The sequence below is a fragment of the Conger conger genome, chromosome 8 (assembly GCF_963514075.1).
Source record: "Conger conger chromosome 8, fConCon1.1, whole genome shotgun sequence".
NCBI classification, from domain to species: Eukaryota; Metazoa; Chordata; class Actinopteri; order Anguilliformes; family Congridae; genus Conger; species Conger conger.
The window spans coordinates 11,854,732-11,881,885 of NC_083767.1; the positions used below are offsets into that span (position 1 = coordinate 11,854,732).

General features: G+C 40.3%; 1 protein-coding gene across 1 annotated transcript; it reads left to right on the forward strand.

Moving 5' to 3' along the window:
• The first annotated feature begins 2,414 nt into the window (after nt 1–2,414).
• On the forward strand, nt 2,415–25,692 carry LOC133135902 (methylcytosine dioxygenase TET2-like). Its single transcript, XM_061253245.1, has 10 exons — nt 2,415–2,786; nt 14,296–17,385; nt 17,573–17,663; nt 17,778–17,871; nt 18,294–18,502; nt 19,116–19,266; nt 19,525–19,614; nt 19,779–19,916; nt 20,629–20,971; nt 21,144–25,692. The coding sequence occupies exons 2-10, from the start codon at nt 14,340–14,342 to the stop codon at nt 22,535–22,537; spliced, it is 5,556 nt and encodes a 1,851-aa protein (XP_061109229.1). The 5' UTR covers nt 2,415–2,786; nt 14,296–14,339; the 3' UTR covers nt 22,538–25,692.
• The last annotated feature ends 1,462 nt before the right edge of the window (nt 25,693–27,154 follow it).

The window sequence follows — 27,154 nt, forward strand, 5'->3', positions numbered from 1 at the left end:
CCTGTTATGTCATCATCAGCAGTATTGTAATGTTCTTGCTGTGTCTTGTTGGTGTTGCATGTTGGGCAGTATTTGCTGGCTTGTGGTATTGCTCATTTTTCATCAGGCGTTGGTTGGTGGTGTTCAAAGCCGGGGTAGTCTTGTGATCAGAAAAATGCTGACTATGATGCAGGCCTCATGCATACTGCAGAGCATGCAATATGCTCAATAAAAGCTCAAAGGTTACCAAAGGGTACCGTTGATAAATTGATAAGTTTACAAAAACCTCTGTTTCATGAACACTCATAAAAGCGAAAACTGACACCAAAGCTCACTCACTACCTGTTTCAAACTGGACTCTAGTATATGGCAGGCATACCATTGTTCCATAGTATTTAAACTGAAAAAAAAAAAACCCTGCCCCTTCATGTATTGAGTGTTGCTGTTGGCACAGTGTGCCGTTATGAAAATGTGCACATGTGCTATTTCAAACATCGTAAATCAGGCGAAGTTGGCCTGTTGCCTGATGCTGGGTCTAAGTGCTACCACCTTATTCAAAGAAATAAGGCACCAGTGTGTACACAGTCTCCTGTTCAGCTGACTTCCTATTGATGGCTAGCACTGCAATGGTTACAAAGACCCAGCCTGGTTCCATGCAATGTAAAGGTTTCTGTAACATTTCTGTTTAGCGTTGATGTGAAAAGATATACCTATGTCAGAGTAAACCTCTAATCCTGAGCCTAATATGATACGGTCACTAAAATAAAACAAAATATTTGAGCTATTTATACTGTTTATAAATAACTTTAAAAGTAATAATAAACGGAACAATGTATGTGCTAAATACACACATATGACTGGAAAGTGTTTTTACAAAGTAACACTGGCAAAGCCAGGAAAGAAACATTAAAGAACAAATGTGGTATTTTGCATGCTCCCTCCAAGCTAGAATATGTTATGTTTGTGGTGAATGGTAAGATTGTTTGTGCTGAATGTGAATGGTAAGGTTTTTGACTTGCGACACAATGTAGACACAGATATCTGAGGGAAGTGATTATTCTGCCTTCTGCGCCCCTCCCCCGCCGTGTAAAAACAAATCTCATTTTGTGCCTCAAGCCTGATACTATTGAGTCAACAAATGTCAGCACTGTCGTCAGGGGCCGGTGAAAAGCCAGGGGGGTTGTGTGTCACTCCTTGAAAACTGGACTAGTGCCAAAAACAGATTATTTTCAGACAAGAACCACCTGTTACTTCAATATAGGAGTGGTGAGATTCAGACCACATAAAAAAATAATAATAATAATTGCGTGCTAAATGCATTAATCCTGGGCTGTAGGAATAATATCTGAAAAGCTGCATGATTAATGTACAGTATATCCATAGTTTGGTCTAGATATGTAAATAAATGCATTAGCAGTAACAGGTTCTTACTTTCCAAGTTATCATGAAGGAACCATTAATATCTTGCATATCATGATATCTATGCAGAACAATTAAGTTGGGTTGTCTTGAATCTCAATCGTGAATTTATGACTGTCTCATGATTCTATAAATTCACCAAATGAATTAATGTAAAGCATTTAAATTTCATATTCATGTACATTTTCTTTTCTAAATCATTTCATAAACTGCAGTCTGTGGAAAAGAAAGAATAGACACTATTGTAACATTTACAAACAAATGGAGGTTGTAGGAAAATGTAACATTATTTGAATTCATATTTAAATGGCCCCATGGGGAGATTTTTAACACTGCAAAAATAAAAAAGCAAACCGTAACCTAAAACTTGAAAAAAGATAATATTTTCTACTTGAGAAAAAGGTAATGTATTTGTTAAGGCAACTGCAATCCTTTCTGCAGTGAATGTACAAGTTACAGTCCTTTAAAACACCATTATGGTTTAAGTGTTGTGGTGTAGACTCCATATATCAGTGGACGAGTGCTGAGTTTGTCTTTAAACCCCTCCTCCCTAGCCCACGTGAGTCTCTGTAAACAGGAGGTAGACCTCGGGAGAGAGCAACTAGAGAAGCTGCCTGTCTGGGTCTGCAGTTTCAAATGTAAAGACCAGAGCTTCAGCTCAGAAATCGAGCCGTGGGGCCATGAATGCCCAGGCTGTAGGCAGCTGTGGGATGGTGGAAGAAAGGAAGACTTGTAAAGGAATCGGACTCAGGCAACCACACTGAGTCCTCCCTTACCAGGCACAGAAGACAGAACAAGGAAGAGGAACAAGGAAGTTGAGAAGAAAAACGAGGCAAAAAGCAGAGCACTGCACATTTCTATTCTCGGGTGTCTTCCTTTCTGGCGAGACAGCGTGGCTGTGCTGTGAGATAAGCTGGTTTGTGTGGGGTCTAACACCAGCAGCAACAGAGCCAAGCCCAGCACAATCCACTCCAGTGCTTATGGGCAGCCTCCATAGTGCTCACCATTGTGCGTGCAAAAAAAGAAAAGGGAAAAAAAAACCTGCCCTTTGTGCAGCAAGGGCTGAGTAGGAAAGTGATTTACGATCACTTGAACTCACCAAAAGAGCAGGCTGCCTCGACACAAATAGGCACAACTGACCACTGTGCGCCGCTGCCACTGTGAAGTGCATGTGTGCCGGCCTCAGAGAGACCAACAGCGACACCAGGCTTCTCCTTCTGGTGATGAGAGCAGACGTCAGACTGCCCCATGAATATTGATGTGGAGGATTGTCTGTGTCACAGAAGAACAGAAGGAAGCAAGATGGCTGCCCTTTAGGATTTGTTAAAGAGGAGACCCAGACGGTTTTTTTTCTGGAATTTTGCAAAGTGGAGGGACACAAAACAGAGGTGAGAGTTTCTCCTGCCTTTATTCTTTCTTTTTTCTACGCCTTTACCCGTTTTTCTCGGCTTTATTTTGATTGACTGTAGAGCTTAGGCTTGACATGCTAATGCACCCAGTAAATGCTACCATAATAAGGAGGGGATATTAAAGCTTATACAACATGGCTGACATTTTTTTCTTTTTTTTGTAGTTTAAAAAGCAAACAAACCCATTGCCCAAGCCGAGTCATTTAATGGGTGCAGCTGTTTAAGAAAAATGGCGACTTTAAATAGCTTTAAATCACTTAAAAGCTTTCTGAATCATTACCTAATGTTATGGATGAAGCTTTGTAGTTTCCAGCTGAAAAATTAATTTGTGGCTATATAAGTAGTGACGTGACTTGGTTGTTTCATGTAAATATTTGATGAGACATTATCTATTGAGTGGGGGAAGTGTTTTTATTTGTGATTAATTTCTTCTTCTATGACTTTTTCTTCATACCGGTAGATTTTTCTCCCTCTTTCTTCACATAGTTTTGTTCAGTGCATTTCTCCCTGAGACATTTTTTTTTCAGAGAGAGCGCTGCACTGGTGTTGTTGATTCGTGTTGTAATAAGAGTGCATTTAAAAAGGGTGGATCTGACGGATCGTAATCGAGCAGCAGAGCGTGTTGACAAGCTCGTGTGAAGGGTGTTGAGTCGGAGGTAGAACTGCGCCGGGGAATAGGGTCGCTCTTGGTTGCGTGCATCCAGGGAGTTAGCACTCCCGTCGCACTCGCCGGTGAATGACAAACAGACACAAAGACAAGCACAGTCACAGAAGGGGAAGAATACTACGATCGCTGAGGACTACAAGGTCACGGCTTTAAATTAAACCTAACTCAATCCCTGCATCATTAATCAAGGGGTTTAGGAAAAAATAAAAAAAACAGTATTTTCAGTTAAGTTAGTCCCGTATCTTGATTTGTAAACAAAAGATAATAATCCGAAAAATCAGATCTGAAATCACATATGCACTCGGAGTAACAATGCAGTTGTAAAGAAAATATGAAATGAATGTTTCGCATAGCTCTCCTTGAGGGAATGTTGTTAATACTTCCACGCTCATAGTCTTAAACTACTGAAAGTGGTCCAGAGTAATATGTAAAGGCGAGAGCCCTATGGCACATTGTTGACGAATGGCTTTCAGGGAAATATGAAACAGGGCTGTTCTGCTGTTGTTTGTGTACTAATCTCTTGCCCTATTTTCCTTCTGTTACTGAGGGGAGTGATCATGGGGGATGGTGTGATACTATTGTCATCATTTGCAGATACAAATGCATTTGAAATGTATCAGTTATAAAATAATAAGCAGTTAAATGTCTGATTATATCTGATTTATATCATTGTCTCAACAATATTTTTTAGATGGTAACAAATAATAAAAAATATATTATTATTATTATTATTATTATTATTATTATTATTATTTCATTGGGTTTCATTGTGATCAATATAATTGTAAGTCGTATTTTTGCACAACATGGTAATAGCTATATTAATCAAATTGGTATCAGTTGAAAATTACCTCCTTGACTTGAAAAGATGGGTATCATGTGTGTATTTGGCTAGCTTTTTTTCTGCAGCTGTGTTATATTAAATATTGGCCAGTTAACTTCCTGTAATGAACCTCCTCACACTGATGGATATTGCTTAACGATTCACTGACTCGGATATTGCTTAATGATTCACTGGCTTTACTGATAAATAACAAAAAATAACTTCTACAACTTTCAGTAGAGCCAGTTTTCTGTTTTACATAATATACCTAAATGATAGACGTATCTATGTTTGAATTTAAAACAATATATACAGGGACAGGCCAAACTGCTGGAAACACGTGTTCTTACAGCACATAAGGAAACATAAGGAGACACTTTTCTTAGCTCTGGTGTGGCTAAAGACAGTTGTTTGTGAGAGTGGATTGGTCTAACCTCTGACACATGCAACCAAGGCCGCTATGAAAATGACTTGATTGAATTTGGTTGTAAACTCACTTATGTGGCTAAGCAATGGCCACATCTTAATACAATTAAGACTGCTTTGGTAAATGGTCTGCATTTATATCGCGCCTTCAGCCAAAGCACTGTACAATTGATGCTTATAATACACCCATTCACACACACAGTTGCACACACCAACGGTGATTGGCTGCCATGCAAGGCACCAATTAGGTGTCTTGCTCAGGTATACTTTGACACACCCAGGAAGGGATTGAACCAGGCACCCTTTGACTGCCAGACAACCGCTCTTACCTCCTGAGCCAATGTCACCCCCTTAAGCTTTCATAGGACAAACCTGATTACCAGACAGCATTTCAAGTTGATCATATCTCTCAATGTTCATGGAATTAACATACAAATTGTGTGTGTGTGTGTGTGTGTGTGTGTGTGTGTGTGTGTATGGTAAATGGTAAATGTGCGTGTGTGTGTTTGTGAGAGAGAGAGGTCCTTTAAAATGAAAAAAAAAGAAGTATATTTGTGAACAAAATCTATCCACATGCAATGAGTAAACTAAGTGGCCACTGTGAATGCTAGTGCCTTAGTTATATGAATTGGACCACTGTATTTATGGACTGTGACATCACACCTACACCCCACTGATTACAGTGAGAGTATGCCAAGGAAAATGGAAGCCAGACATTGAAATGAAAATGGAGACCATTTTTGTGTTTATTTTTTCCCTCCATGTTTCCGGGCAGCGTTCTGATAGTAACGGAGGCGTGGCGGTTATACTACCGGCACGACCGGGCCGAATGGCGGCCGGATGTGCACACGTTATGTCAGAGTTTCAGAGGTGTGAGCCGGTAAGGCCGCGCTAAAACCCGGCCACGTGGGCACGCTCACATGGCCGCTCTGTTTACAAACAGCGTCCCGGCATTCCGGCGGGTGATTACGTAACGGCCGAAACGGAGCGCCATCCCTCCAGCCGCTCTCTCCTTCCTCATATTTGAATATCACCGCTATTACCGCGAGCGGAGAGAGAACAGAGAGCGAGAGAGAGAGATTGCCGTGACTTTGGACGAGGCGAAGCCGGCAAACCAGAACGAGAAGAGACCCGGTCGATTCTTTTTACAGAACCACCCTCTTCCTGTTAGCGGCTGGCTGAAAACCTCAAAGGCCTCTCAACGGTCTGGAAAAGCCTGCATAAGCAAACAATTTTGGAGTGTTTTGTCTAAGTTCCCGCATGAAAATAATCACACAAGTCAATCGGTAGTGAAGCACAACATTATGGATGTGGCCCATGTATATGAAGAGCTGTTGAGAAGAGTTGATGGTGGAGAACCATTGTAAAGCTATGGGGGACATGTACACAGAGACAAAAAATTACTTGTATCCATCATTTGAGGATACTACGAAAATGTAAAAAACTGAATTCCATCTTAATTATGCAAAGGCACATGCCATATTAAAGACAACATGCAATATGTAATGATAATACAAAGAGCTTGAGGTCTTAAAACAACTTAAATCAACCGTACCCTTGTATCTTCAAGGGCGGATACAGTAGACGTTTTGGTTGACCAAAAATGACAGACCAATTGCAACTATAAAACATTGCTCACAAACCCTATAGATTTCCCATACATGTTTTCCCCTGTAAATAAGAGTTTTATTTTCCTTCAGCCAATATCTGTCGGAGAGAGGATTCCTCTGACGTGATGATAATTCATGTAATATACAGTGTCTTTTCCAAAATACAGGGGATTAGCCAATTTAACAGCTGCACAAATGAAAAGTAGCTGTAACGAAAGCAGTGTTGGAACCATGGCCAGAATACTGACTGGATATTGGTAATGAAAGAAGCAGTTTTTTTCAGGACTGTGGCATAGACATGACTCACAGAACACATCATATCAGCAGGGGTGAATTGGTGAGGGGTCCATTTTATGGAGATACAACTGTAGACAAAATTACATTGATAAGATTACAGTTAAAATGTGGAATTGTGATAGTCTGCGATTGATTACGGTTCATATACAGTACACACAATATGTACGCACATTTATAAACATTTTATATAATTTATCACACTACTCAAACAGAATTAAATAATAACAATATCATATATTTATGATGGCGCTTTGATCCCATACCGGTGGTGTTAATACACAGGAGAGATGATTTAAGCAGCCACGCCTGCTTCTCCCCAGTTAATGTTTAGAGCAGATGGCTTTGTGCAGGAATCAGATGGTCACCATGGTTACCATCCCGGTTGAAAGAAATGAACCTTGCATGGTGTGCAGTGCATCAACCCGGTCAGATGTATTGACCTGAGGGGGACACAAAGAACAGTGAGAAGCAAAGCAAAGCTGGAAGATAGAGCAGGGCCACGGATCTGTGCTTGGAGGCTACTCCTTACTTATGACCTCTCTGTGTGTTTTTAGCCTCTTTACAAAGACATGCTAAACTCCACCTTTGTCTCGGAGCACCTAACCATTACGATTTAACGACTGGATTTTTGATTCACAGGAGTGCACTCCTGTTGTCCAGCAGTGCACAGGGTTCCTCTGGGTCAGATAGTCCAGGTTTACCATTTCTAGGTCAGCTCAATGAGGTCAACAGAGGTGGAGCTCAGGATAATCCATTTTATAGCATTGTCTGGGGATTGATTAGCTTCTGGCCTTCTCTGTTGACGCAAAGAGCAATGTGACCTGTCAATGAACATTCAAGCTCCTTTTCCAAGTAAATCAGTCACACAATTATAATGAAAAACCTGGTTAGAAATGGATGTTCGCAAATTATTTTCTAGATCTCTTCACCAGAAAGATTGGTAACTAATGCAAGTCCCTTTCCAGTGATTCTCGATAATTGAAATTAGCTTTTTAAATATGGTTGTTACACATTAAACATATGGCTCTGCAGCAACTTTTAAAGTAGATATATAAAAAATGCTGGCAGAATTCCTTTAAAAAATAATAACTCAAAATGTGTTTCATATATTTTATAGTTACGTTGCTCTTAGTCCATATTTTCTTCACGCTGGGGGTTTGCCTTTACTAAAGGAATGTGAGAGTGTGACACTGTGTTTTGAGCTGTGTGAGCCTGTTTAAAAATGTCTGGAGCTCTCTGAGGTGTGAGCACAGGGCAGGGTAGGTGTGTGCTGTTTTGCGTGCAGGAATGCTTGCTCGACTGGTTGTGTGAGTAAAGAGCACAGGGATGGATGGGGTGAATGTAAACAACTGAAAAAAGAAAAAAAAAACACCACAGCTGTCTGTCATCCCAGAGATATGCATATAATCTGCTAGTTGTGCATGATCCCATGTGACTTGGCAAACTGGAAATAGCGACCCAGAGATTCCTTAGACGGTTTATTCAGCCCGGGGCGACTTTGAGACACACTGTTTGGGATGTGTCAGTCCTAGCTGCTAAGTTGTGTCCCAAGCCTCGCAATGAGTGTGAATGTAAAATCGCATGCAAGCAGACGATTCTCAGTCATTGTTATTATTATGACTGTTTAAATAAGCAGTCACCAATTAATTCAATGGAATTAATTCAATTCCATAATAATTTCAATTAACACTGTGCTATCTGTCCACTGAAATGAACAAGTATTTATGTGGCTGAGAAAGCACCCAGCAATAATTTCTGAAGGAATTCTCAGCAGCTGTGTTTTGTGTCATGTGATGTGAGGGCTACATTACGTCAGGCCAAGAAAAAGTACAGCAATGTCCCGCAGAAACCTGATAGCCCACATGATACGTTTACCCTTTTTTAGACACAAGCTGCAAGACAAATATTCTGACACGAATCTGTGTGTGCGCATGCGCGAGTATGTGTGTGTGTGTGTGTGTGTGTGTGTGCAAACAGGGATATGGCTTGTATATTTTACACTTTTATATTTTCCTAGCTATTCAAAAGACTTGATGTGTGGAATAGAAATGCACTTAATATTCATGCAACCACTTCAAAGAGATGTGTTTTTCCAGTTGATCAGGCTATGCTGTACAAAACATGTCATTACATTACTGGTCTCAGTGCTTTCTTATTGTCCTTTTAGAGCTTCTTTACTTGTATACTCTGCATCTAAACATCATTACCCATATGCCACGTGTTACCCACATGATCAGTGTAGGGAATTGGTATTCAATAGTGATCAATTAATTTCTAATCACAGTAAATGTGCAATACCTTTAGGACTTATCCATACCATACATTTACATTTTAAAAATGATTCCAGAATTATAGCTTTATATACTGTATGTAATTGTAATAGTAAAGCATTAGTGTTGCAGAAAACAAATACAGAACGCAGGGACTGGGGGGTTCCAAGCAGTTGCTAAGGAAGTGATGTCATACTTTACAGGCCCACAGGTCCTGTAAACAGAAATCATATATTTGCCTTGCAAAGATGCCTTGCAAATGACTGCCTCCCATCCACTGCAGTCTCTCGTTAGCCCTGGTTCCCATTTGCTGCATGAAAATGGAAGCACAATCGATTGCTGTGCTTAAATGCGAACTACTGATTTACGGAGCTTCTGAGCGTGGGCATTGATCTATTCTGGGAAGACATTAACCGCTTTCATCATTCAGTTAGAATGGAGCCATCTCACATCAGTGTTTTGTGACTACTGGCTAATAACAGTAAAATATGAGAGTGAATGTATTATTGCACATACATTTTGCCAAAGCTTTTCTTCATGGCTTATCTAGTTTGTGATGCATTCTTATCTGTACCATGGAATGTCACACGGCACTATTTCATGTTCGTCTATTTGTGGAGACTGGTAAATATATAAAAAATTACTTAGAGTTCTAAATATAATACTTGCAGAACAATACATAAATCAATGCATATTATTTGAACTATGATAAGTTTACTATAAGATAATAGTACAGTTGACATGAAACCTGCATTTGAGAGAGATTTGTGAAATTAAATGCTTACAAAAACCTCATAGAATGTAAATGATTTCAAAACAGTCTAGCCTTATACAATTAAGTAAAAGGTACTGTAAAATTCCAGCCAAGCCAAAAAAGTGTCATGAATTAATCTGGCATTCCCAGTATATCCGTTTTATTTTGTGAATTTGGGGTAAATGGAATGGCAAGTTATGCTTTTATTGATATTATGTGCCATTTATGTATTGCAGGAAGCGTACACAAGGGAATATTTGTTAGAATTTCAAGCAGCAACACATTTTTGAGCTTTATAGTCAAGAAAAGACATTCTTATTATAATGCCCTATTTTAGCCAGTATGCTAGCTTGCCTGATTTATGGACCTTCCGTTTCTCTTCATGTGCACTGAATGTCGGCCTACTTCTAGACTGAATTCTACAGCATGATTTAATTCTCTCATAGAAACAACTTGTTATTATTTGCTCAACTGACACCCTTTTGAGTGACAGATACACTTAACAGACATAATTATCAATTCACACTGGATGGATATAATGTAGAATGATCGTTTCTGACCTGGAAAATGAAATTGCACAATTTAGGCTACAAAATGCAATTCCAAATACAATTCAGACACCTATGCCAACCTGACATCAACACTGAGGTAGTATGGGAACTGGCTGTTTAACAACAATAATTGAGTTACTGAATACTAACCTAAATCCAGTAATTACAATCTATCTAGACCCCTGTGGGAAATAGATAAGAGGAATACATAAAATTATTATTATTTTTTTTTTTTATCAATAGCTAATTTGTAGCAGAATGTACAACATTAAAATTACGGCTCCCACTAAAACAGTTTGAGTCGACATGATGACAGAATTCAAGGGTTAATTCTGTTTCATGTTCATCACCTCAATATCAGAAAAGCAAACTAAAAATGAGGTCAACTGTCCTTCAGTTAAGCTTACGCAGTAAAGCCAAAGTGTTCCAGCCCTGGCATAGTGAACGTGTGTGCAGGACTCAGATAGACAGAGTCCCTGGCTGTGTTATTGCTCTGAAAAGCCCAGAGTGGGCGGTCCTAGCTGCACAGTAGTACGCAGTGTTTAGTAAACTCCGGAATGTTCCACTTCAGGGAAGTGGAGCGGAGCTAATATCAGTGAGTCAGGAGAAGAAGGAAAAAAACTGACATTCCTTTTAAATGAAGGCACTGTGCCACAGACTGACTAGATTTTGTCAAATAGTCAAGTGGCTGAACTTTGTTAAATCCAGGCTGAGATAATAATGATGTTTTATCACTTGGGGGGTGGGATGGGAGTGAAATTATGAGAATGTAACTACATTTAATTTTAAATTAAGTCAACGGTTCTACAATTTGTAGACTGCTTATATCTTCTGGTTTCTGCATAACGGCTTGACCGACACAATTTGATGGTGGCCTCTTTCATCAGTGTATATTTCACACACATACTCAGAGTTACTTTTTTGGAAATGTTTGGTAAAACTGTGTTCTGAACCTCAAACAAACTAAATGTGTCATTGTTTATCTGCACCAAAAAACCCTGAAGCATTTGATCGATATGTCATGAAGATCAATAGAAAAGCATGTGTACATCCTGAGGCCATTACATATCAATGCATTCTGACTTTGTGAGCTCTACTGTGATGTGTGACCTCAAAACTGCTTTTGATAGGAAAAGACACCTCTGATACATGGAGCAGCTGTACACTGTAGTACTTCCCTCTGCGAGCTATTGTGACACAGGGGGACGGGACAATTGGGCAAGCGGCTAATGTTTTTATTTTTTTAGTAGGGGTGGGACTAGCAACCTAGAAACTTAGAATAGCTTGCGTACTACACCAGGATATCAATTCTTATGGCAAACTGTATGAAATAATATGAATAGAAGTCGGAAAGATACATGTGATCTTAGAATGCCGACATGTTTGTGGTTCAAACTTACCCAAGAACCCCTATGGCCTGAATTCATTAAGATTTGTCCTCACCTTGCTTTCAAATTAATTCAATACAATGTACTGCAAGATCATTTTCCAGTCCTATCCAAACCCCCCCCCCCCCCCCCCCAGCTATACACTGTAGTACTTCCCTCTGCCAGCTATTGTGACACAGGGGGACGGGACAATTGGGCAAGCGGCTAATGTTTTTATTTTTTTAGTAGGGGTGGGACTAGCAACCTAGAAACTTAGAATAGCTTGCGTACTACACCAGGATATCAATTCTTATGGCAAACTGTATGAAATAATATGAATAGAAGTCGGAAAGATACATGTGATCTTAGAATGCCGACATGTTTGTGGTTCAAACTTACCCAAGAACCCCTATGGCCTGAATTCATTAAGATTTGTCCTCACCTTGCTTTCAAATTAATTCAATACAATGTACTGCAAGATCATTTTCCAGTCCTATCCAAACCCCCCCCCCCCCCCCCCCGCCCCCCATCAAAATCATTTTGGCAATTAAGTTTGATGATGACCGGAATCTCTAATGTTTGTGAAGACAGAAAAAATCACATAAAATAACAGTCGCATGCAATAGCACTCAAGGACAGCTGTTGATTGAATCCAGGCCTATCTGTAAATCTGTCCCTGAAGATGTAGATTGGTTTGCAGCATGAACAAAGGCCAATCCTCAGAGCGCCCATGTCTGACTAAATCAGCAGGCAGTCTCATTCAGCCTCTTTTTTTAACTTAATGCAGCCATGCTCTTTTTTATATCCCCAGTCAAACATATGGGATATTATTCACATATGTTGGTGCAACTGTAATGTGTATTGGCCTTAACCACAACTCTACTGTGTGCTTTTCCACTAAAGTTCATTTAATGTAGATGGAAAAAACAGACTCACCAATCTCTCAGTGCTTTATTTGTTCTGTTCATTAAATCGGTTTCCCATTTTTCAATATTCCCAGGGGTGGAGCGGGAACAATCTAGGCTTCGTTTTTGAGATCTCTTCCCCTTTTCATCGGCTTGACATAAATTATCTTAGGATGAGAGAAAAAAATCCTTGTCAGAAAGTGACAGCAACTCCTGTGATCACAAGCAGGAGAATGACTTCCAGATGTGATTGTCAGGTCTGTTGACAGCTGAATTACTGTTTCTGATTAAAAGTACCACGCTCATTGTTTTGCTCAGACTTTTTAAGAGCTTTTAATGTACCTGTCAGGTATGAAAGGACACGCAAGAAATGTGCTTGGTTGCATGTTGACATTGGACAGAAATATCCATTTGCTGTCTTTGATATATTTTTGGTAGATTTATTTTAAAAATTCTTTTAGGAGAATTCAATTCCAAAAATACCTCCACAGGAGTGGAACTAGTGGTCAAATGTCCTTCTGATTTAATAGGTTTTGCATCACACCCAGTATTTGACACTCATATCTGAAGTCCATGACAGGGCCATGTATAGCAGATCATTTTAATGGGGTGGAAGGTCATGACCACTCTGGCATAACAGCCGACCCTGTATGCAAAGCTCTTTTGCTCATATCACATTGTGTGTGTGTGTGTGTGTGTGTGTGTGAATGAAGGGCTGAAATATAGTATATATTCATTATTAAAGGTACAATAGGAATAGGTAAGATCTTTGTGTTAAAACATTGTTACAAGACTATTGTAAATCCCTTCCAATCATTGAAAAAGGCTCACTGACATGTTTTACTTCCCCTCTGCCTGTGTTTATAGTCCTTAAATTTGGGTTTCAAAATATAAAGTTGGCAGCCTGACACTCTGTACCAAAATATTGTATAAATGTACAATAATTAAAGCTCATTGGTTGAAAATTGGTTCTAATAATCACAGCCAATGGCGTTTCAACATCAGCACGTTGCTGCTATTCCGCTCTTGACCGTTAGAAGTCCGAAATTACCTATTACCTTTAAACTTTACCGATTACCTTTAAACAATATCTGCCATCAGTGAAATGGCAGATATTGTTCCTGTTTACTCTAAAGAAACACTAGTCCATCATAAGATTTGCACCTTATATTACAGGAATGTAAATTAGATTTTTAGGAGGCTCCAGCTTTTGGGGAAGAGGCATTTGCAGCATGCACTTTGATTGAGAAACCTGGCTGTACTGTGGAATCATGAATCATTCTTCTTTTTATATTGTCTCAGGAATGTGGTAGTTTGAGTTCAATGGTATAACTGTGAATTTCTGAAATATTGTTTCAGTACAAATGGGAAAAGCATCTCCTTGGATTTTCAATGAGTCCTAAAGGTCCTCATAAATGCAATCATTGGTGATTGTGTACATTTGAATTATGAAATGAGTTGGATAATTTGTGTTCAGGAGATGTGGTATTGCATATTACCATTGCTAAAATAGTTTATGTTTAACACAAGATCTATAATTTATATTATATGTTTATTATTATATTAATTAATAATAAACATGCATACCAGAAGATATCAGCATCCAAATATGGACACATTTTTTTGTCAATCAAATGTATCACATCCAAATAGTGTAGGCCTGTATGTTCCAATGTGTATTGTTTTTTATTGAATATTACCTTTCCTTCTCTACCAAAACAGTGTACAAATGTAGAAGCCGCTCGTATGTATATGTATGTATGTATTTTTGATTTGTTTATAGACATTCACTAATGACTCTGGGATTTATTTTTCCAGGACTCTCGGAGGGCAGCCTTGTGGATGGACTCAGCGCTGGCCAGATGGAAACAGAAAAGGCTGGTCAGGAGACAGAAGAAGGATTGACACCAGCACCACCCAATGCTGTTCACCAGAGCGAAAACCTGATCGGCAAGTTGCAGAATGGAAGCCAATCGCCGGTCGCCTTCCCTCAGCAGACCAATGGGGATGTGGACTGCAACCCCTTCAAACCCAACGAGGGGGTCAACCCAGTGAAGAGTCATGGGGAAAAGTGTCCCAGCCCGGCCGGAATGCAGGACCTACACCCGAGAAATGGAGGGATGAAGCACGCACTGAGTGAACCATCACTACTGGGATTTTACCAGTCAAAGAAACTCAGACTGGACCCAGAGATCAATGGGCAGGATGATAGTGTAACTCCTTCAAGGGAAACTGCAAAATCCGACAGTACGGCGAGCAAACTGGACAGTTTTCCAGACCTTGCAAAGCCTTCAGCATTAGAGGGTGATGGCTTGCAGACGCAGAAACTGGATAATAACAAGTGCAACTTCTCCGATGAGGACCTTTATTCACTTCCAAGGAACAAGAAGCTAGCCTTCACTAATGGTGCTATAGTGAACTCTCCTTCCATGGAAGACATGCACAGCGACCTCTTAGAGAAAACACTGTCTCAGTATTACCCAGACCATATTTCTGTTGCTTCACAGAACACATGTAAAGATGATTCATCCAAGAACCCAGTTTCAAATGACATGCCTGAAGAGAACACGGATTCCCCAATACTGAGCTCAGGTTTGCCAGTTTCATCCCCAAACTCTTTATCCGGGCAGCAAGAAAAAACACGCTCAGAAGAGTACAGTGGCGATGGTCATGCCACATTGGGTACAGATGAGGAACAGCCACAAGGACAGAGGTTCCCTCTCAAAGATGCCCTGATGCCACAGGACCCCTGCTCACGTGTTGATGAGGGGTCACAACCTGTGAGCCCTGCAGACAGCGGAAATGGTCAAAACAGCCCTGGAGGGTCCTCAAAGGCCTTGATTATGAACCCTCACTCAGATGAGGCGGTAGCTGAAAAATCCCGCACCAGAAGTCCCCTTCAGACCCAGGAGAGTGAAAGAGTTAGTCACTTTACTAATGATAATACGGAGGCAGTTGTGGAAGATAAGGATCCAGACCTTAGTAACTCTTCCAAGGTGCTTAATCCAAATCTGAACTCCCAGTTGAGTCCAGAAAAGGTACAAGTTGATGTTGAGCAACAAACCCAAGTGGTGGACACACCAGAAAACTACAGTCAAGAGGGCACTCCTGGTCCAGGAAGTTCAAATCCTGTAGAGTTAAGTGAAGGTCCTCCAAATCAACAACCTGAGAATCATTTAACAGAATATCATGCAAAAGGCAAAAATGAAACAGATGATCAGGTTACTTTTGAAGGGGAGGCTGAGGAAATGTTACAACAAACAGATCCTTATCCTGAGGTGAACTGGACTGACCCAAATTCTTCCCAGCCTTCCAGAGAAATGGGCCTGACACAAGCAGAGCCTGAACAACAGGCAGATGTTCAGAGTCAGAGCCAGATGCAGAACCTGGGCCCCATGCAAGGATTTCAAAAGCAGGATTCAAATCAATCTAGCTTTCAGCAACAGGAAAAAGAGACGCCAAATCTGTACAAACCTGAGCTGGCACCAGGTCAAGTTGGCTGCAGCAGTATGCCAGAATCGCAGCAACTATATCCAGAACCCTCCCAAATTCCAACTCCACACAAAGAGCTTATACAGAGTAATAAATCACAACCTCTTTCCCAACAGTATGGTATTCCTCAACATCAAGTTGAAAATCAGTTCCACACTCAAATGCAGCACGAGCATTCATTGGAAGGCACCCAGGACATTGAGCAGATTCTGGAATCTGGGTACTCACACCAGCAGCCAATGCCCACTCCTCAGTCTGAAAGTCAAATTGTAAGCAATGCACTCCAGCATCCTCCATCCCAGAATTTGCAAAGTATGGGAGAGCCTAAAGATCAGTTGCAAGATTCCTCAGAGAGGCAGCTGAACTGTCAAGTTTTGAACAGATTCAAGCTGGAAGAGGACATGAGGCTCGAAAGAGAGCTGAAGTCATCCAACAGCAAACCTCAGAACCACCAAGTGCAACATCAAACTGGACTAAACGCAACTGCCAGAGCCTCTCCTGGGTTTTTAGACTCTTCGATGCCTGAAGTACAAACTCAACAAGATGCTATGTTTCCATATAGCCACTCAGAGGTCCATGAGGACTGTGGGATGAAAACAACAGCAAAGATTCCACAGCTCCAGTATTCTCAGAGCACAGTCACTCAAAAGCAATACTCACAACAGCATTTCATTCAACCAAAATTGAACCACATGGAGTTCCCACAGCCACCCCCACCACCGATGTATCAACCATCTCAGGTTTCACAAGGTGCTTGCAACCAACAGCCATCAGTGCAGATGTATCCAACATCAGAATCACAAAAAATGTTTGGGGCACAGTTACATCAAGGGCACCTTCAAAACCAAAATAACAGAGAGTTTCAGAGGTATGCTGCTCTGCGAATGCACCTGTTGCAGAAGCAGGAAAAGCAAGGGCACCAGCAAAATCTCGATGACTTTAAGCACATACTGCAGGCTATCGAGCGCGAGCGTGGCTCAAGAGCTGAACCTCAGCCAGGGAAAGAACCGTCAACCCCTGCCATGCAGACCGTGATAAAACAGGAGTATCCACAGATGACCTGCGAGCAGACTCAACACAAGAGCATCATTGCCACCATGGAGCAACAGCTGAAACAGTATGAGCTCTCTCCTGTGTTTGAGAGAAAATCACTGGTCATGAGGACACCTCCCAAAGTCAAGGTGGAGACCTCGGGTCCGGTAACCATCCTGTCAACCAATGCAAACCTTGATGGGGAAGATTTTGGTGCTGCAACACAGTCAGATTCTACCTCAGAACTCACCCCAACAAGGAAAATGGAACCAAACCTCCACAGCTTTCTGGAATCCCCCTTGAAACTGTTGGACACTCCAATCAAAAAACTGTTCGACACCCCTGTTAAAACACAATATGAGATTCCATCATGTCACTGCGTTGGTAAGTCTGAGGGACTAATTTAATCAGTTGGTAGTTCTGTCAGTTCCTTGACTAAAATATATATTTTGCGATCAGTCTTAAGTATCAGTTTGAGTTAAGATAATGTATAGTGCAAAGAAAGCTTCTTTTAGGCTGTCGGTTGTACATATTTATGTTTTTATTTTTCTTTCTTTCTTATTTTAACCAGAACAAATCAGTGAGAAAGATGAAGGTCCATATTATACACATCTAGGAGCTGCTCCAAATATTACAGGAATCAGGGAGCTCATGGAAAAGAGGTAAAATGATGTTTTACTCACACTGGCCTTATTTTGATGAAATCCATGTTCATGCAGTTTCAGATATGAAACAGGAATGCATTTCATAAAGTATTATTGTTATTATTTTGCAAGGTTTGGTCAATCTGGCAGCTGTATCAGGATTGAGAAGGTTGTATACACAGGGAAGGAGGGGAAGAGCTCTCTAGGGTGTCCCATTGCCAAATGGGTAAGACTGATATGCATGTATAAAATAACTATGTGCAGTTTTATGCATTTTATTCTTCTATGTAGCCTAAATGTACCACATAAATCAAGTGAAATTATTATAAAGAGATGCTTCACAAAGCTTAAGATAACCACAATTAAAAAGACAAAGTGATCGCCTTACAGAATGTTTATAGATATTCAGCATTTCCTCACTAATCATTCCAAACATCCTAAAAATCTTGTTATGATGGCTCCAGGAGTAGCACAAGAATGATGCATATTCTGAAAGCTGTACAGAAAGCTGCATGGCTTCATTGTTTGTACATAGTTAAAAATATTCACATATATGGATAAAAGTAAACATCTCTCATTCTATCTTTCTCTACCTCTCTCTCTCTCTCTCTCTGTTTTTCTTGGTCTGTCCTCTCCGTGCTCTGCCAGGTGATCCGTAGGCCCAGCGAGGAAGAGAAGGTTGTGGTGCTTGTGCGAGAGCGGGCTGGCCACACTTGTGAAACGGCTGCCATCGTGGTGGTCATCCTTCTCTGGGAGGGCATCCCCCCCAGCATGGCTGACCGACTCTACACAGACCTGTCTGACACCCTGCAGCGATACGGTGCCCTCACCAACCGCAGATGTGCTTTCAATGAAGAGTAAGGGTCCAGCAGTGCGCCAGCTAGTAACAATATCAATAATTAAGGAAAGGATGCCACCCCACAATGCTTTATTATTAAATCAATGAATAAATACAGGTTGTTCATCATACAGGACAATCTGAAAAACCCCACAGCAATGTGACTTACTTTCTCATATCTATACTGAAGTTCTGTTTCATTTGGGTAACTATTTGAGTTGAGTCAAAGTGAAATGTGAAATTTCCCTTTAAGCAGCACAGAATTTGTATGCTTACCTCACGTTATGAGTCCTGCTTTTTTTCAAAAGGGCCATGCAGGCAGTCTGAAAGGCTAATGTATGCTTAAATGATGTCATACGCAATGTCATCAACCATCTGCCAGAGCTGGGAGAAATTGTGGTTTGATACTTTGTTGAAAAGCAATTGTGCATATAACCAAGAAGACACAGGACACTTTGAGGTTGGAAGCCTAGTGCTCTCATCTGAATAAACACCATTCACACACCCTTCTTTGTCTTCTTAAAGTTCGAAACATAACACACAGGACTGGAAACACAGAAATGTGTGAAACAGGTGTGCTTAATATAAAGCCACTTTGTGAATATGGGATTTTTTACTCCATTTTTTTTCAGGAGAACATGTGCTTGTCAAGGACTGGATCCAGATACATGTGGAGCCTCCTTCTCCTTTGGTTGCTCGTGGAGTATGTACTATAATGGATGCAAGTTTGCCAGAAGTAAAATCCCCAGGAAATTTAGGATCCTTGGCGATGACCATAAAGAGGTACAATGTCCCGATTCTGTATATACCACAATAAGATCATTTTTTGTACTACCATCACATTACTGAAATAAACAAAAAAGGAGAAAGAACAGATAAAGTACAATTCAATTCAGATGTCAATTTAAGTAATTAATAAATATTGAACCAGAAGTATACAATTAAATTGAACAAATTATATGTTTAATGCAAATTTCACAGAACTGTTGCTGCCATACCCACATGCCACAGCCTTAATGCTTTTATATTTTTGTTTTTCAGGAAGAAAAAGTAGAGCAACATCTGCAGAATTTAGCCACTTTAGTGGCCCCAAAGTACAAGCAAATGGCACCTGATGCTTATGCAAACCAGGTACGTAATATGACTTGTACACAGACTCGTGCTGCTCTAACTTCTGCTTCAGCTTGTCTTTAAGTACAGAACAACAAATAGAGATGTGCTCTACCTGAGGGGATGTCTGACTCAGCAGCATTAAGCGGGTCAACTTCAGCTCCTGTTCCTGCCTTTCTGTGCAGGTGGAATATGAACACAGAGCGCCGGACTGTCGTCTAGGGCTGAAGGAGGGTCGCCCATTCTCAGGAGTCACAGCTTGTATGGACTTCTGTGCACATGCTCACAGAGACCTCCATAACATGCCAAGCGGTAGCACTGTGGTAAGTATAAGGCCTTGTACTCATACTCATTCATAAGCAAAGTTTACAAATGCTATATTTAAAAACAAACAAATTAATACATAAAGAGGTGAGGTCACTGTCACTGCGAACACACAAGCTTCTGGATATCAGGTTCCAAAATCGTAAGCTCATTCACAAGTTGCTATTAAAGTTCACCAAAACGGCATCGTTGATCAACTACTTAATAGATGGTTTGACCTTATTGGATTCGATCTTTATTTTGGCCTCAGTGATTTTTAATGGTTTATGAAACAGTTTAAATACAGGCCTTAACCTTTCATTCAAATGAGATGCTTCTATTTATAGAAAATCATTCAACGCTCTGAGATCAGGGCATGACATTCAAACCCATTTAAATTACAGCAAAACCTTTCAACCTTCACCTTGGTTTGAGTGGTTTTGAAGGCAGGATGAAAGACATAAATGTGCTGTTCATGGTTAAGCTTTGAAGGCCATTTGCATGCTTTCATTGTCCAGTTTTAAATGAAAATGAGTCTTTAAAAAAATAGATAAAATAGTGCTGGCTATTAACCATAACATGGAACATAGGGCACTCAATGTATTCAATGTACTCAATGCACAAATTAGCTACTTTGTGTGCGTTTCTGCACTTTTCTTTGTGTGCGTGCATTTTTATGTCCTTGCCTGTGTGTGGTTTTGCAAAAAATTCTCTTTTCTGTCCCCGTACAAGGTATGCACTCTAACAAGAGACGACAATCGAGGAATTGGGAAGATCCCAGAGGACGAGCAGCTCCATGTGCTGCCTTTGTACAAAGTCTCTTCCACGGATGAGTTTGGTAGTGTAGAGGGGCAGCAGGAGAAGATCAAATCTGGAGCCATCCAGGTGCTTAGCACTTTCCGCCGGAAGGTGCGTATGCTCGACGAGCCGGCAAAGTCCTGCCGTCAGAGGAAACTGGAGGGCAAAAGAGGGGGTGCAAACAAGGACACGCCAAACTCAAAGGCAGAAAAAACCCCTCCAGCAACTCAGAAACAAAGCACTTTGGAGAAACCAGGCCAAAACATAGATGTGTCAGGTACATCGAGTTTTCTATTCCAAATAAATGTCACATTACCTTCCTAGACTTGCCAACAATATTCCCCCATTTAAATGTTTGAGAAATTCTAACGCAAGATATAATTTCTTTTTCAGGTCCTTCAAGTGTATTATATTCTCTAATGCCAACCCCATGTGTTACTCTTTCCCAGGTTCTCAACCAGGCAAACTTCAGATGGAAGCAGCACAGCTGGGACACCCCCCACACCCTCTCAGTTCTCAATATCTGCAACAGCAGCAACTAAGGTCCCCAAATCCTAGCCCCGGTTCCCCACACCTATCCCAGCAAAGCTATCAGAGGTTCCCCAATGCAGCAAATCCATTTTCAAGCACTTCCCAGTCCAGCCTGTGCCCACAATCACCAGCACCCATGAGCCCTCACCCCTCCTCATTACAAGCAAATGCTTACTTAAATGGGGCAAGTACTGTAAACTCTTACCATGGCTCTCTAAACCCAAATTCTGCATACCCAGGTTACCAGTGCAATGGAAGCATCCCAAGGGACAGCTTCCACCCGTACTATGCTTCGAGTCAAAAACACATGGATGTGTACCCACATCAGAGACCACAGCTTTGCACAGAGCAGCAGTACCATCCCCAACAGCACTACAGATTTGACTATCCCCCTCGGTACCATGAGCCTGGTTTACACGTCAACGGCTACAGTAACTCTAACATGAGACCCAATGTTCACCCCATGGGTCCCTACTCAACCTACAGCCCTAACAATGGGCCAGACAGCCAGCTTCTGGAGACTGTCTCCCGATCACCCTCAGCTCATCCAACCATGGACTATGCAGCAGTGAGCAAAAGTGGTGAATACAATGGATATCCAAACCCATATGTTTCCCAGAACTCCCATATGTACCTTCAGGACAAAGACTGTTTTCGTACTCCAATCAAACGTGAGTTGAATTTTCATGATGTGAATGGCATGGGCCAGGTGCTTCCACCAATGGGCACCGAATGCCCGACCCCCATCCAACCCGGTCATGGGTTACCAAATGAGAGTATCCAGGGAATCACGATTAAACAAGAGAGCCATCCGGAAGCGCAGACTCCTACCAAAAAGGAGGAGGTGTGGTCGGACAACGAGCACAGCTTTCTGGATCCGGAGATTGGGGGGGTGGCGGTGGCTCCCAGTCACGGCTCAATCCTCATCGAGTGTGCTAAGCGGGAGCTCCACGCCACCACCCCGCTACAGAACCCCGACAGGAACCGCCCCACCCGCATCTCGCTGGTCTTCTACCAGCACAAGAACTTGATCGAGGCCAAGCATGGCCTGGCGTTGTGGGAGGCCAAGATGGCTGAAAAAAACAGGGAGAAAGAGCTGGACATAGAGAAGTACGGTGCTGAGGTCACACCTACCAAAAACAAGAAGGTAAAGCGGGAACTTCCAGAGGTCCTGGAGAGTTCAGAGCCCCCGTATAAGCGCTTTATTGAGACACTCTCAGCGAAGTCCTCATCTTGCACCACAAACACCTATGTCAGTACATCTCCCTATGCCTTCACCAAGGTAACAGGGCCTTACAACCATTATGTTTAGGTTTGGTGTTCAGGTTTATATTAACAAACACACAGGAGCCAATTTGCAACTACAGGCGCTATATTATGTGAAACCTTATCACAACCAGTGGACACAATCTTCAAGAAGCTCTTCCTCAAAGGGAGTGGTAGTCTAACAGCAAAATATGATTCTATGCAAAGAATTTTAAGAAAAAGCTAAGAAATACTGTGGTTGAGTTGTACTGTGGTCGGAAGCTGTACCATCAGTTACACATAGACAATTGAGCTTTACTAACTGGTGTGACAGGCAGTATTTATTTATTTTTTTATTTTTGTTACTGTTGTGAGATACACACTGTTCTAATCTTCTGGTGCTCCATGTCCTATACATCAGGATGTACATTACTGGAAACAAAGTTTCAGCTTGGTGGTTTAATTTTGTATTAAATAGATTTATCTAATATATAGGTATTTAGTAGGTGTAATATTCTGAATTCATGGGTTATTTAATTCATGGTGCTAAATTGAAGTGTCTTTAATATAAAATTTCATTTTAAATGCCTTCATATTCTATGACGTCTCTTTATATGTTACTTTTTAATGCAGAGGTAATTATTTAGAATGGCATTTTACACACTGCAAATGTAGAAATACTAAAGAAATTATATACATTAACAAACTGTGTTGGGTTTTGTATTGTGTAGTGCAAGTGCTTTTATGCACTTTGTGTGAACATTTTGATAAGTCAGATAAAACAGATGTTTTTTTACAACATTTCAGATCCCATAAAAAAAACAAGAAACATTCACATTCATTTACAGCATTTTTGAGGCATCAATGATGGGTTATGTTCTTAAAATTAAGTTGACTTTATAAAAAAAATACAATGCAGTGAGACTACTGGTTTCAAACAGAATTTTTCAATTGTGTGTTTTGGTGCTTCTAAAGAAAACCTAATATAGATATTTTTAATGTAATGAAATACAGCGCAAATTAACAATTGTAAAGGCAGTTATACTGCAGAGCTGTACTCTATTAAAAAAAAATCCTGGCATGTTTGTACAATAATTCTTTCTATTTGTCAGGGGCAGCATAATGTATGTGATGGACTAGTATAATTATAAAAGGTTTCACTGCAAGTCCATAAAAAAAGAAAATAAATAAAAAGAAAATAAAACAAAACAAAATAAAATACAAAAAAAATAGAACTTTTACATGACGTGATCACAAAGAGAATCTCCATTAGGGAGGGTGACACAAATGATATGTGCTTAGCTGTATGTTAATGTAATGGTTTCCAGGCAGCTGGCTTGTTGTGGCGTTTTTAAATAGTTGGTAAGAACAATTAACAAGTAATTGTACGAGTTAACAAAAGTGAGATCTGTACAGTAAATTAAATTGCAACCGTGACACCTAATTTTAGTACTGTAAAAAGCAGTTACTTTTCCTAGGGTTTGAGCTGATTTTATTTCAAATGGTGCTACTCTATTTGCAAACGTGTAAAATGTGAGAGTCTCTATGGACAGCGACAAGATGAATGGAAGATGTTCCAGCTTGTTGTTATACTGTATACCTCAGATCTAGTTTGGCAATAGTACTATTTTGTAAAGCATCACCATCATTATATAATCATTAAAAAAATCAACAATACATAACTTCAAATGAAATACATCACTTATTTTTCAAGCAATGAAGTATAACTTGAACGTCACACTTCAGATTTATAATAAAATCAGGGATATGTTAGCTTTTTACACATTTTAGAATATATTTCTATATTTTCTGTGTATGCCAACATCACCTCTGTTGATTTTTGCTGTTTTGTTCAGGGATTTAGGCTGCTTTGAATCCCCTTCATTTCCTGTATATACTGTGTTTCAAATCAAACAATTTTACAAAAGACATAAAATCATCTGGATTCTTTTTTTAAAATACATGTTAAGCCAATTGCATAGTTTTATGGCTTTGAATAAAACATTTGAACACATAGTATGCACTGAACTGGCTAAAGGGAAAAGTAAAGCACTGATATCATGGTGCGTGGTTCTTACAAAAAAAAAAAAATTAAAAACAGGACAGATATGATGCACACTGTGTATCTGTATATAGTAAAAGCAGAGCATATTTATAATAACCACTAAATGTTTATAATATGCTTTTTGTTGTTAAAATTAATGGGGTGATGGTTATGTGTAATATAATAGCATCCTGTTTACCATTTGTATGATGAATTTATTGCAGCACTTCGTTTTTTCACTTTTTTTTAAAGGCACCTGAAGAGAAATGTAGAATATGTGTGTTGACATTAATGATACCACACTGTGTTTGTATGTGTATATGCACATACAGAATGACCACACATTAATAACACAGAAATATAAATTATTATTATTACGGTTAGGTTTAAAATTCCTGCAATTGCCGTGTGTTTTCTAGTTTCAACAGTACCCACAACCCATGGTTTTAATCACAAATAAAAGCGAAAATAAAAGTTGTATTTTCCCCCCTGTATCCTACCTAATGATTTTCCCAGGCAGTAGGCCTAGACTATACTCAAGGAATGTCCATTGTTAAAGAAAATTTAACCACCATATGTACCGGTATATACAGTGTGTTGTATGTCACTCCTAATTCATGTAGAAATAATGTAAGTTTTTTTTTTTTTATCATTACCATTATTCTTTTATTTTATGTTTTACATTTTTTTGGTAAAATATTTGGGGGTTTTGTGCAGTAATGCAATGTGATTTTCATTGTACTGGGCCCAGCTTCAGTAGCAGGTTGTGACGGAAAAAGGAAGGATCTTTGGGACATAGTGGGTGTTCAAGCATAGCCATACTTGAAGATGCTTCAGAGTGGTTTGAGTGCAGTCAACATTACTTGAATGACTTTCTGAGCTTGACTTACGCATGGGATTGCATAGCTCTTATATTAAGCTAGCAGAAACGTGTTGGCATTTAGCAGTTAGACACTAAAGGCATAGCATTTGTTACTGCGTTTGTCTCTCATTTCTTTTTTACAGCCTTTGTTCCCATGATTTGTGGTGTGCTTCATAAATGGGGGAGAACTGCGGATGGTTATAAATTCTGTATGTATTGCGATGTACTGAATGCAGTTTATTTGAGAGCTGTTTATTATTTCATTCCTGATATTGCTGAGATGTGGGTGTTTTTAATAAACTTTATATTTATTTGACGCATTTGAATGCCATATCGTACATTGTTTTGCCTCTGTATTACTTTGCCTTTCCAATACCCATGCATTCACACACACGCACACACAGTCCAGGGAAATAAAACAAATCAGAATAAAACTGTTGAAAAAAAACAACAACGAAGTAAGTTTTTAGGTTGTGACAATAAGGATCTTTGCTTTCAATCGTAAAAAACGGCAGGGACCTAATCACTCAAAACTACTGCCATGGGCAGGGTACAGCCAAAGAGGACATAACCTCTTCTAAAAGTGACACCATTTAAGGAAACTATTGTAAATTAAAAAACTATCGTAACACAGCTATTACAATATGTACCCAATCACTTGCTCTAAATCACGGCAAGTGTTATCTTTAACACTGTGGGGAAACGTTTTCCAACAGAGAAATCCAAAACTGAACTTACTTTGAGAGAATACTGGAGTACTTATTTTTTTTATTGGCGGTGGTTACTTAGCTAATGAAGTCTCCCTGCATGTTTTTTTTTAAACCATGCCAGTGCTGTACAGTATAGAGTTACAATGAGTTAATTTGGCTTGCTATGGAAAATTTCATGTTTATTAAGAGTCTGATGTAATATCCCTTTCTCCAAGGAGCACATTTCACAACAATGCATTGTGTGCGTGTGAGTGTGTGTGTCTATGCGTGTGTGAATATGAGAGGTGGATCCAAAAAATGGGCCGTCTCGGAATACTATGATGTAATGATATGCTAAAGGGCTGTCAGTCCCCTTGTGCTTCTGTTCAAATCTACAGAGATTAATTCCACTGTGCTATTGTGACCTTGAGCCGTGGAGGTACCTCCCAATGTCCGGAATCCATCCATCCATCCATCCATGATCTGAACCCGCTTATCCTGAACAGGGTCGCAGGGGGGCTGGAGCCTATCCCAGCATACATTGGGCGAAAGGCAGGAATACACCCTGGACGGGTCGCCAGTCCATCGCAGGGCACACACACCATTCACTCACACACTCATACCTACGGGCAATTTAGACTCTCCAATCAGCCTAACATGCATGTCTTTGGACTGTGGGAGGAAACCCACGCAGACACAGGGAGAACATGCAAACTCCACACAGAGAGGCCCCGGCCGATGGTGATTCAAACCCAGGACCTCCTTGCTGTGAGGCGGCAGTGCTACCCACTGCACCATCCGTGTCGCCATGTCTGGAATCTAGGCATTGAATTTAGGTTTTCTGAGGCAAAGGCAAGAATTTGTTTGTATTTTACAAGAAATACAAAAACTGTACAGAAATACAATGAACACTAAACAGGAAAACCCATGTTCATTGACTCCCAATTGTTTATTTTTCCTAACAGAGCTATTAACCTGGTTCATAATCTAACCTGCATGGCTGTTGTAGTCCTTGCAGAAGTGCACTGTCCCCTTAGGATACAACATAGTGCTTTCATTCCCACAAAATGTCCCTGTAAAACAAGATAA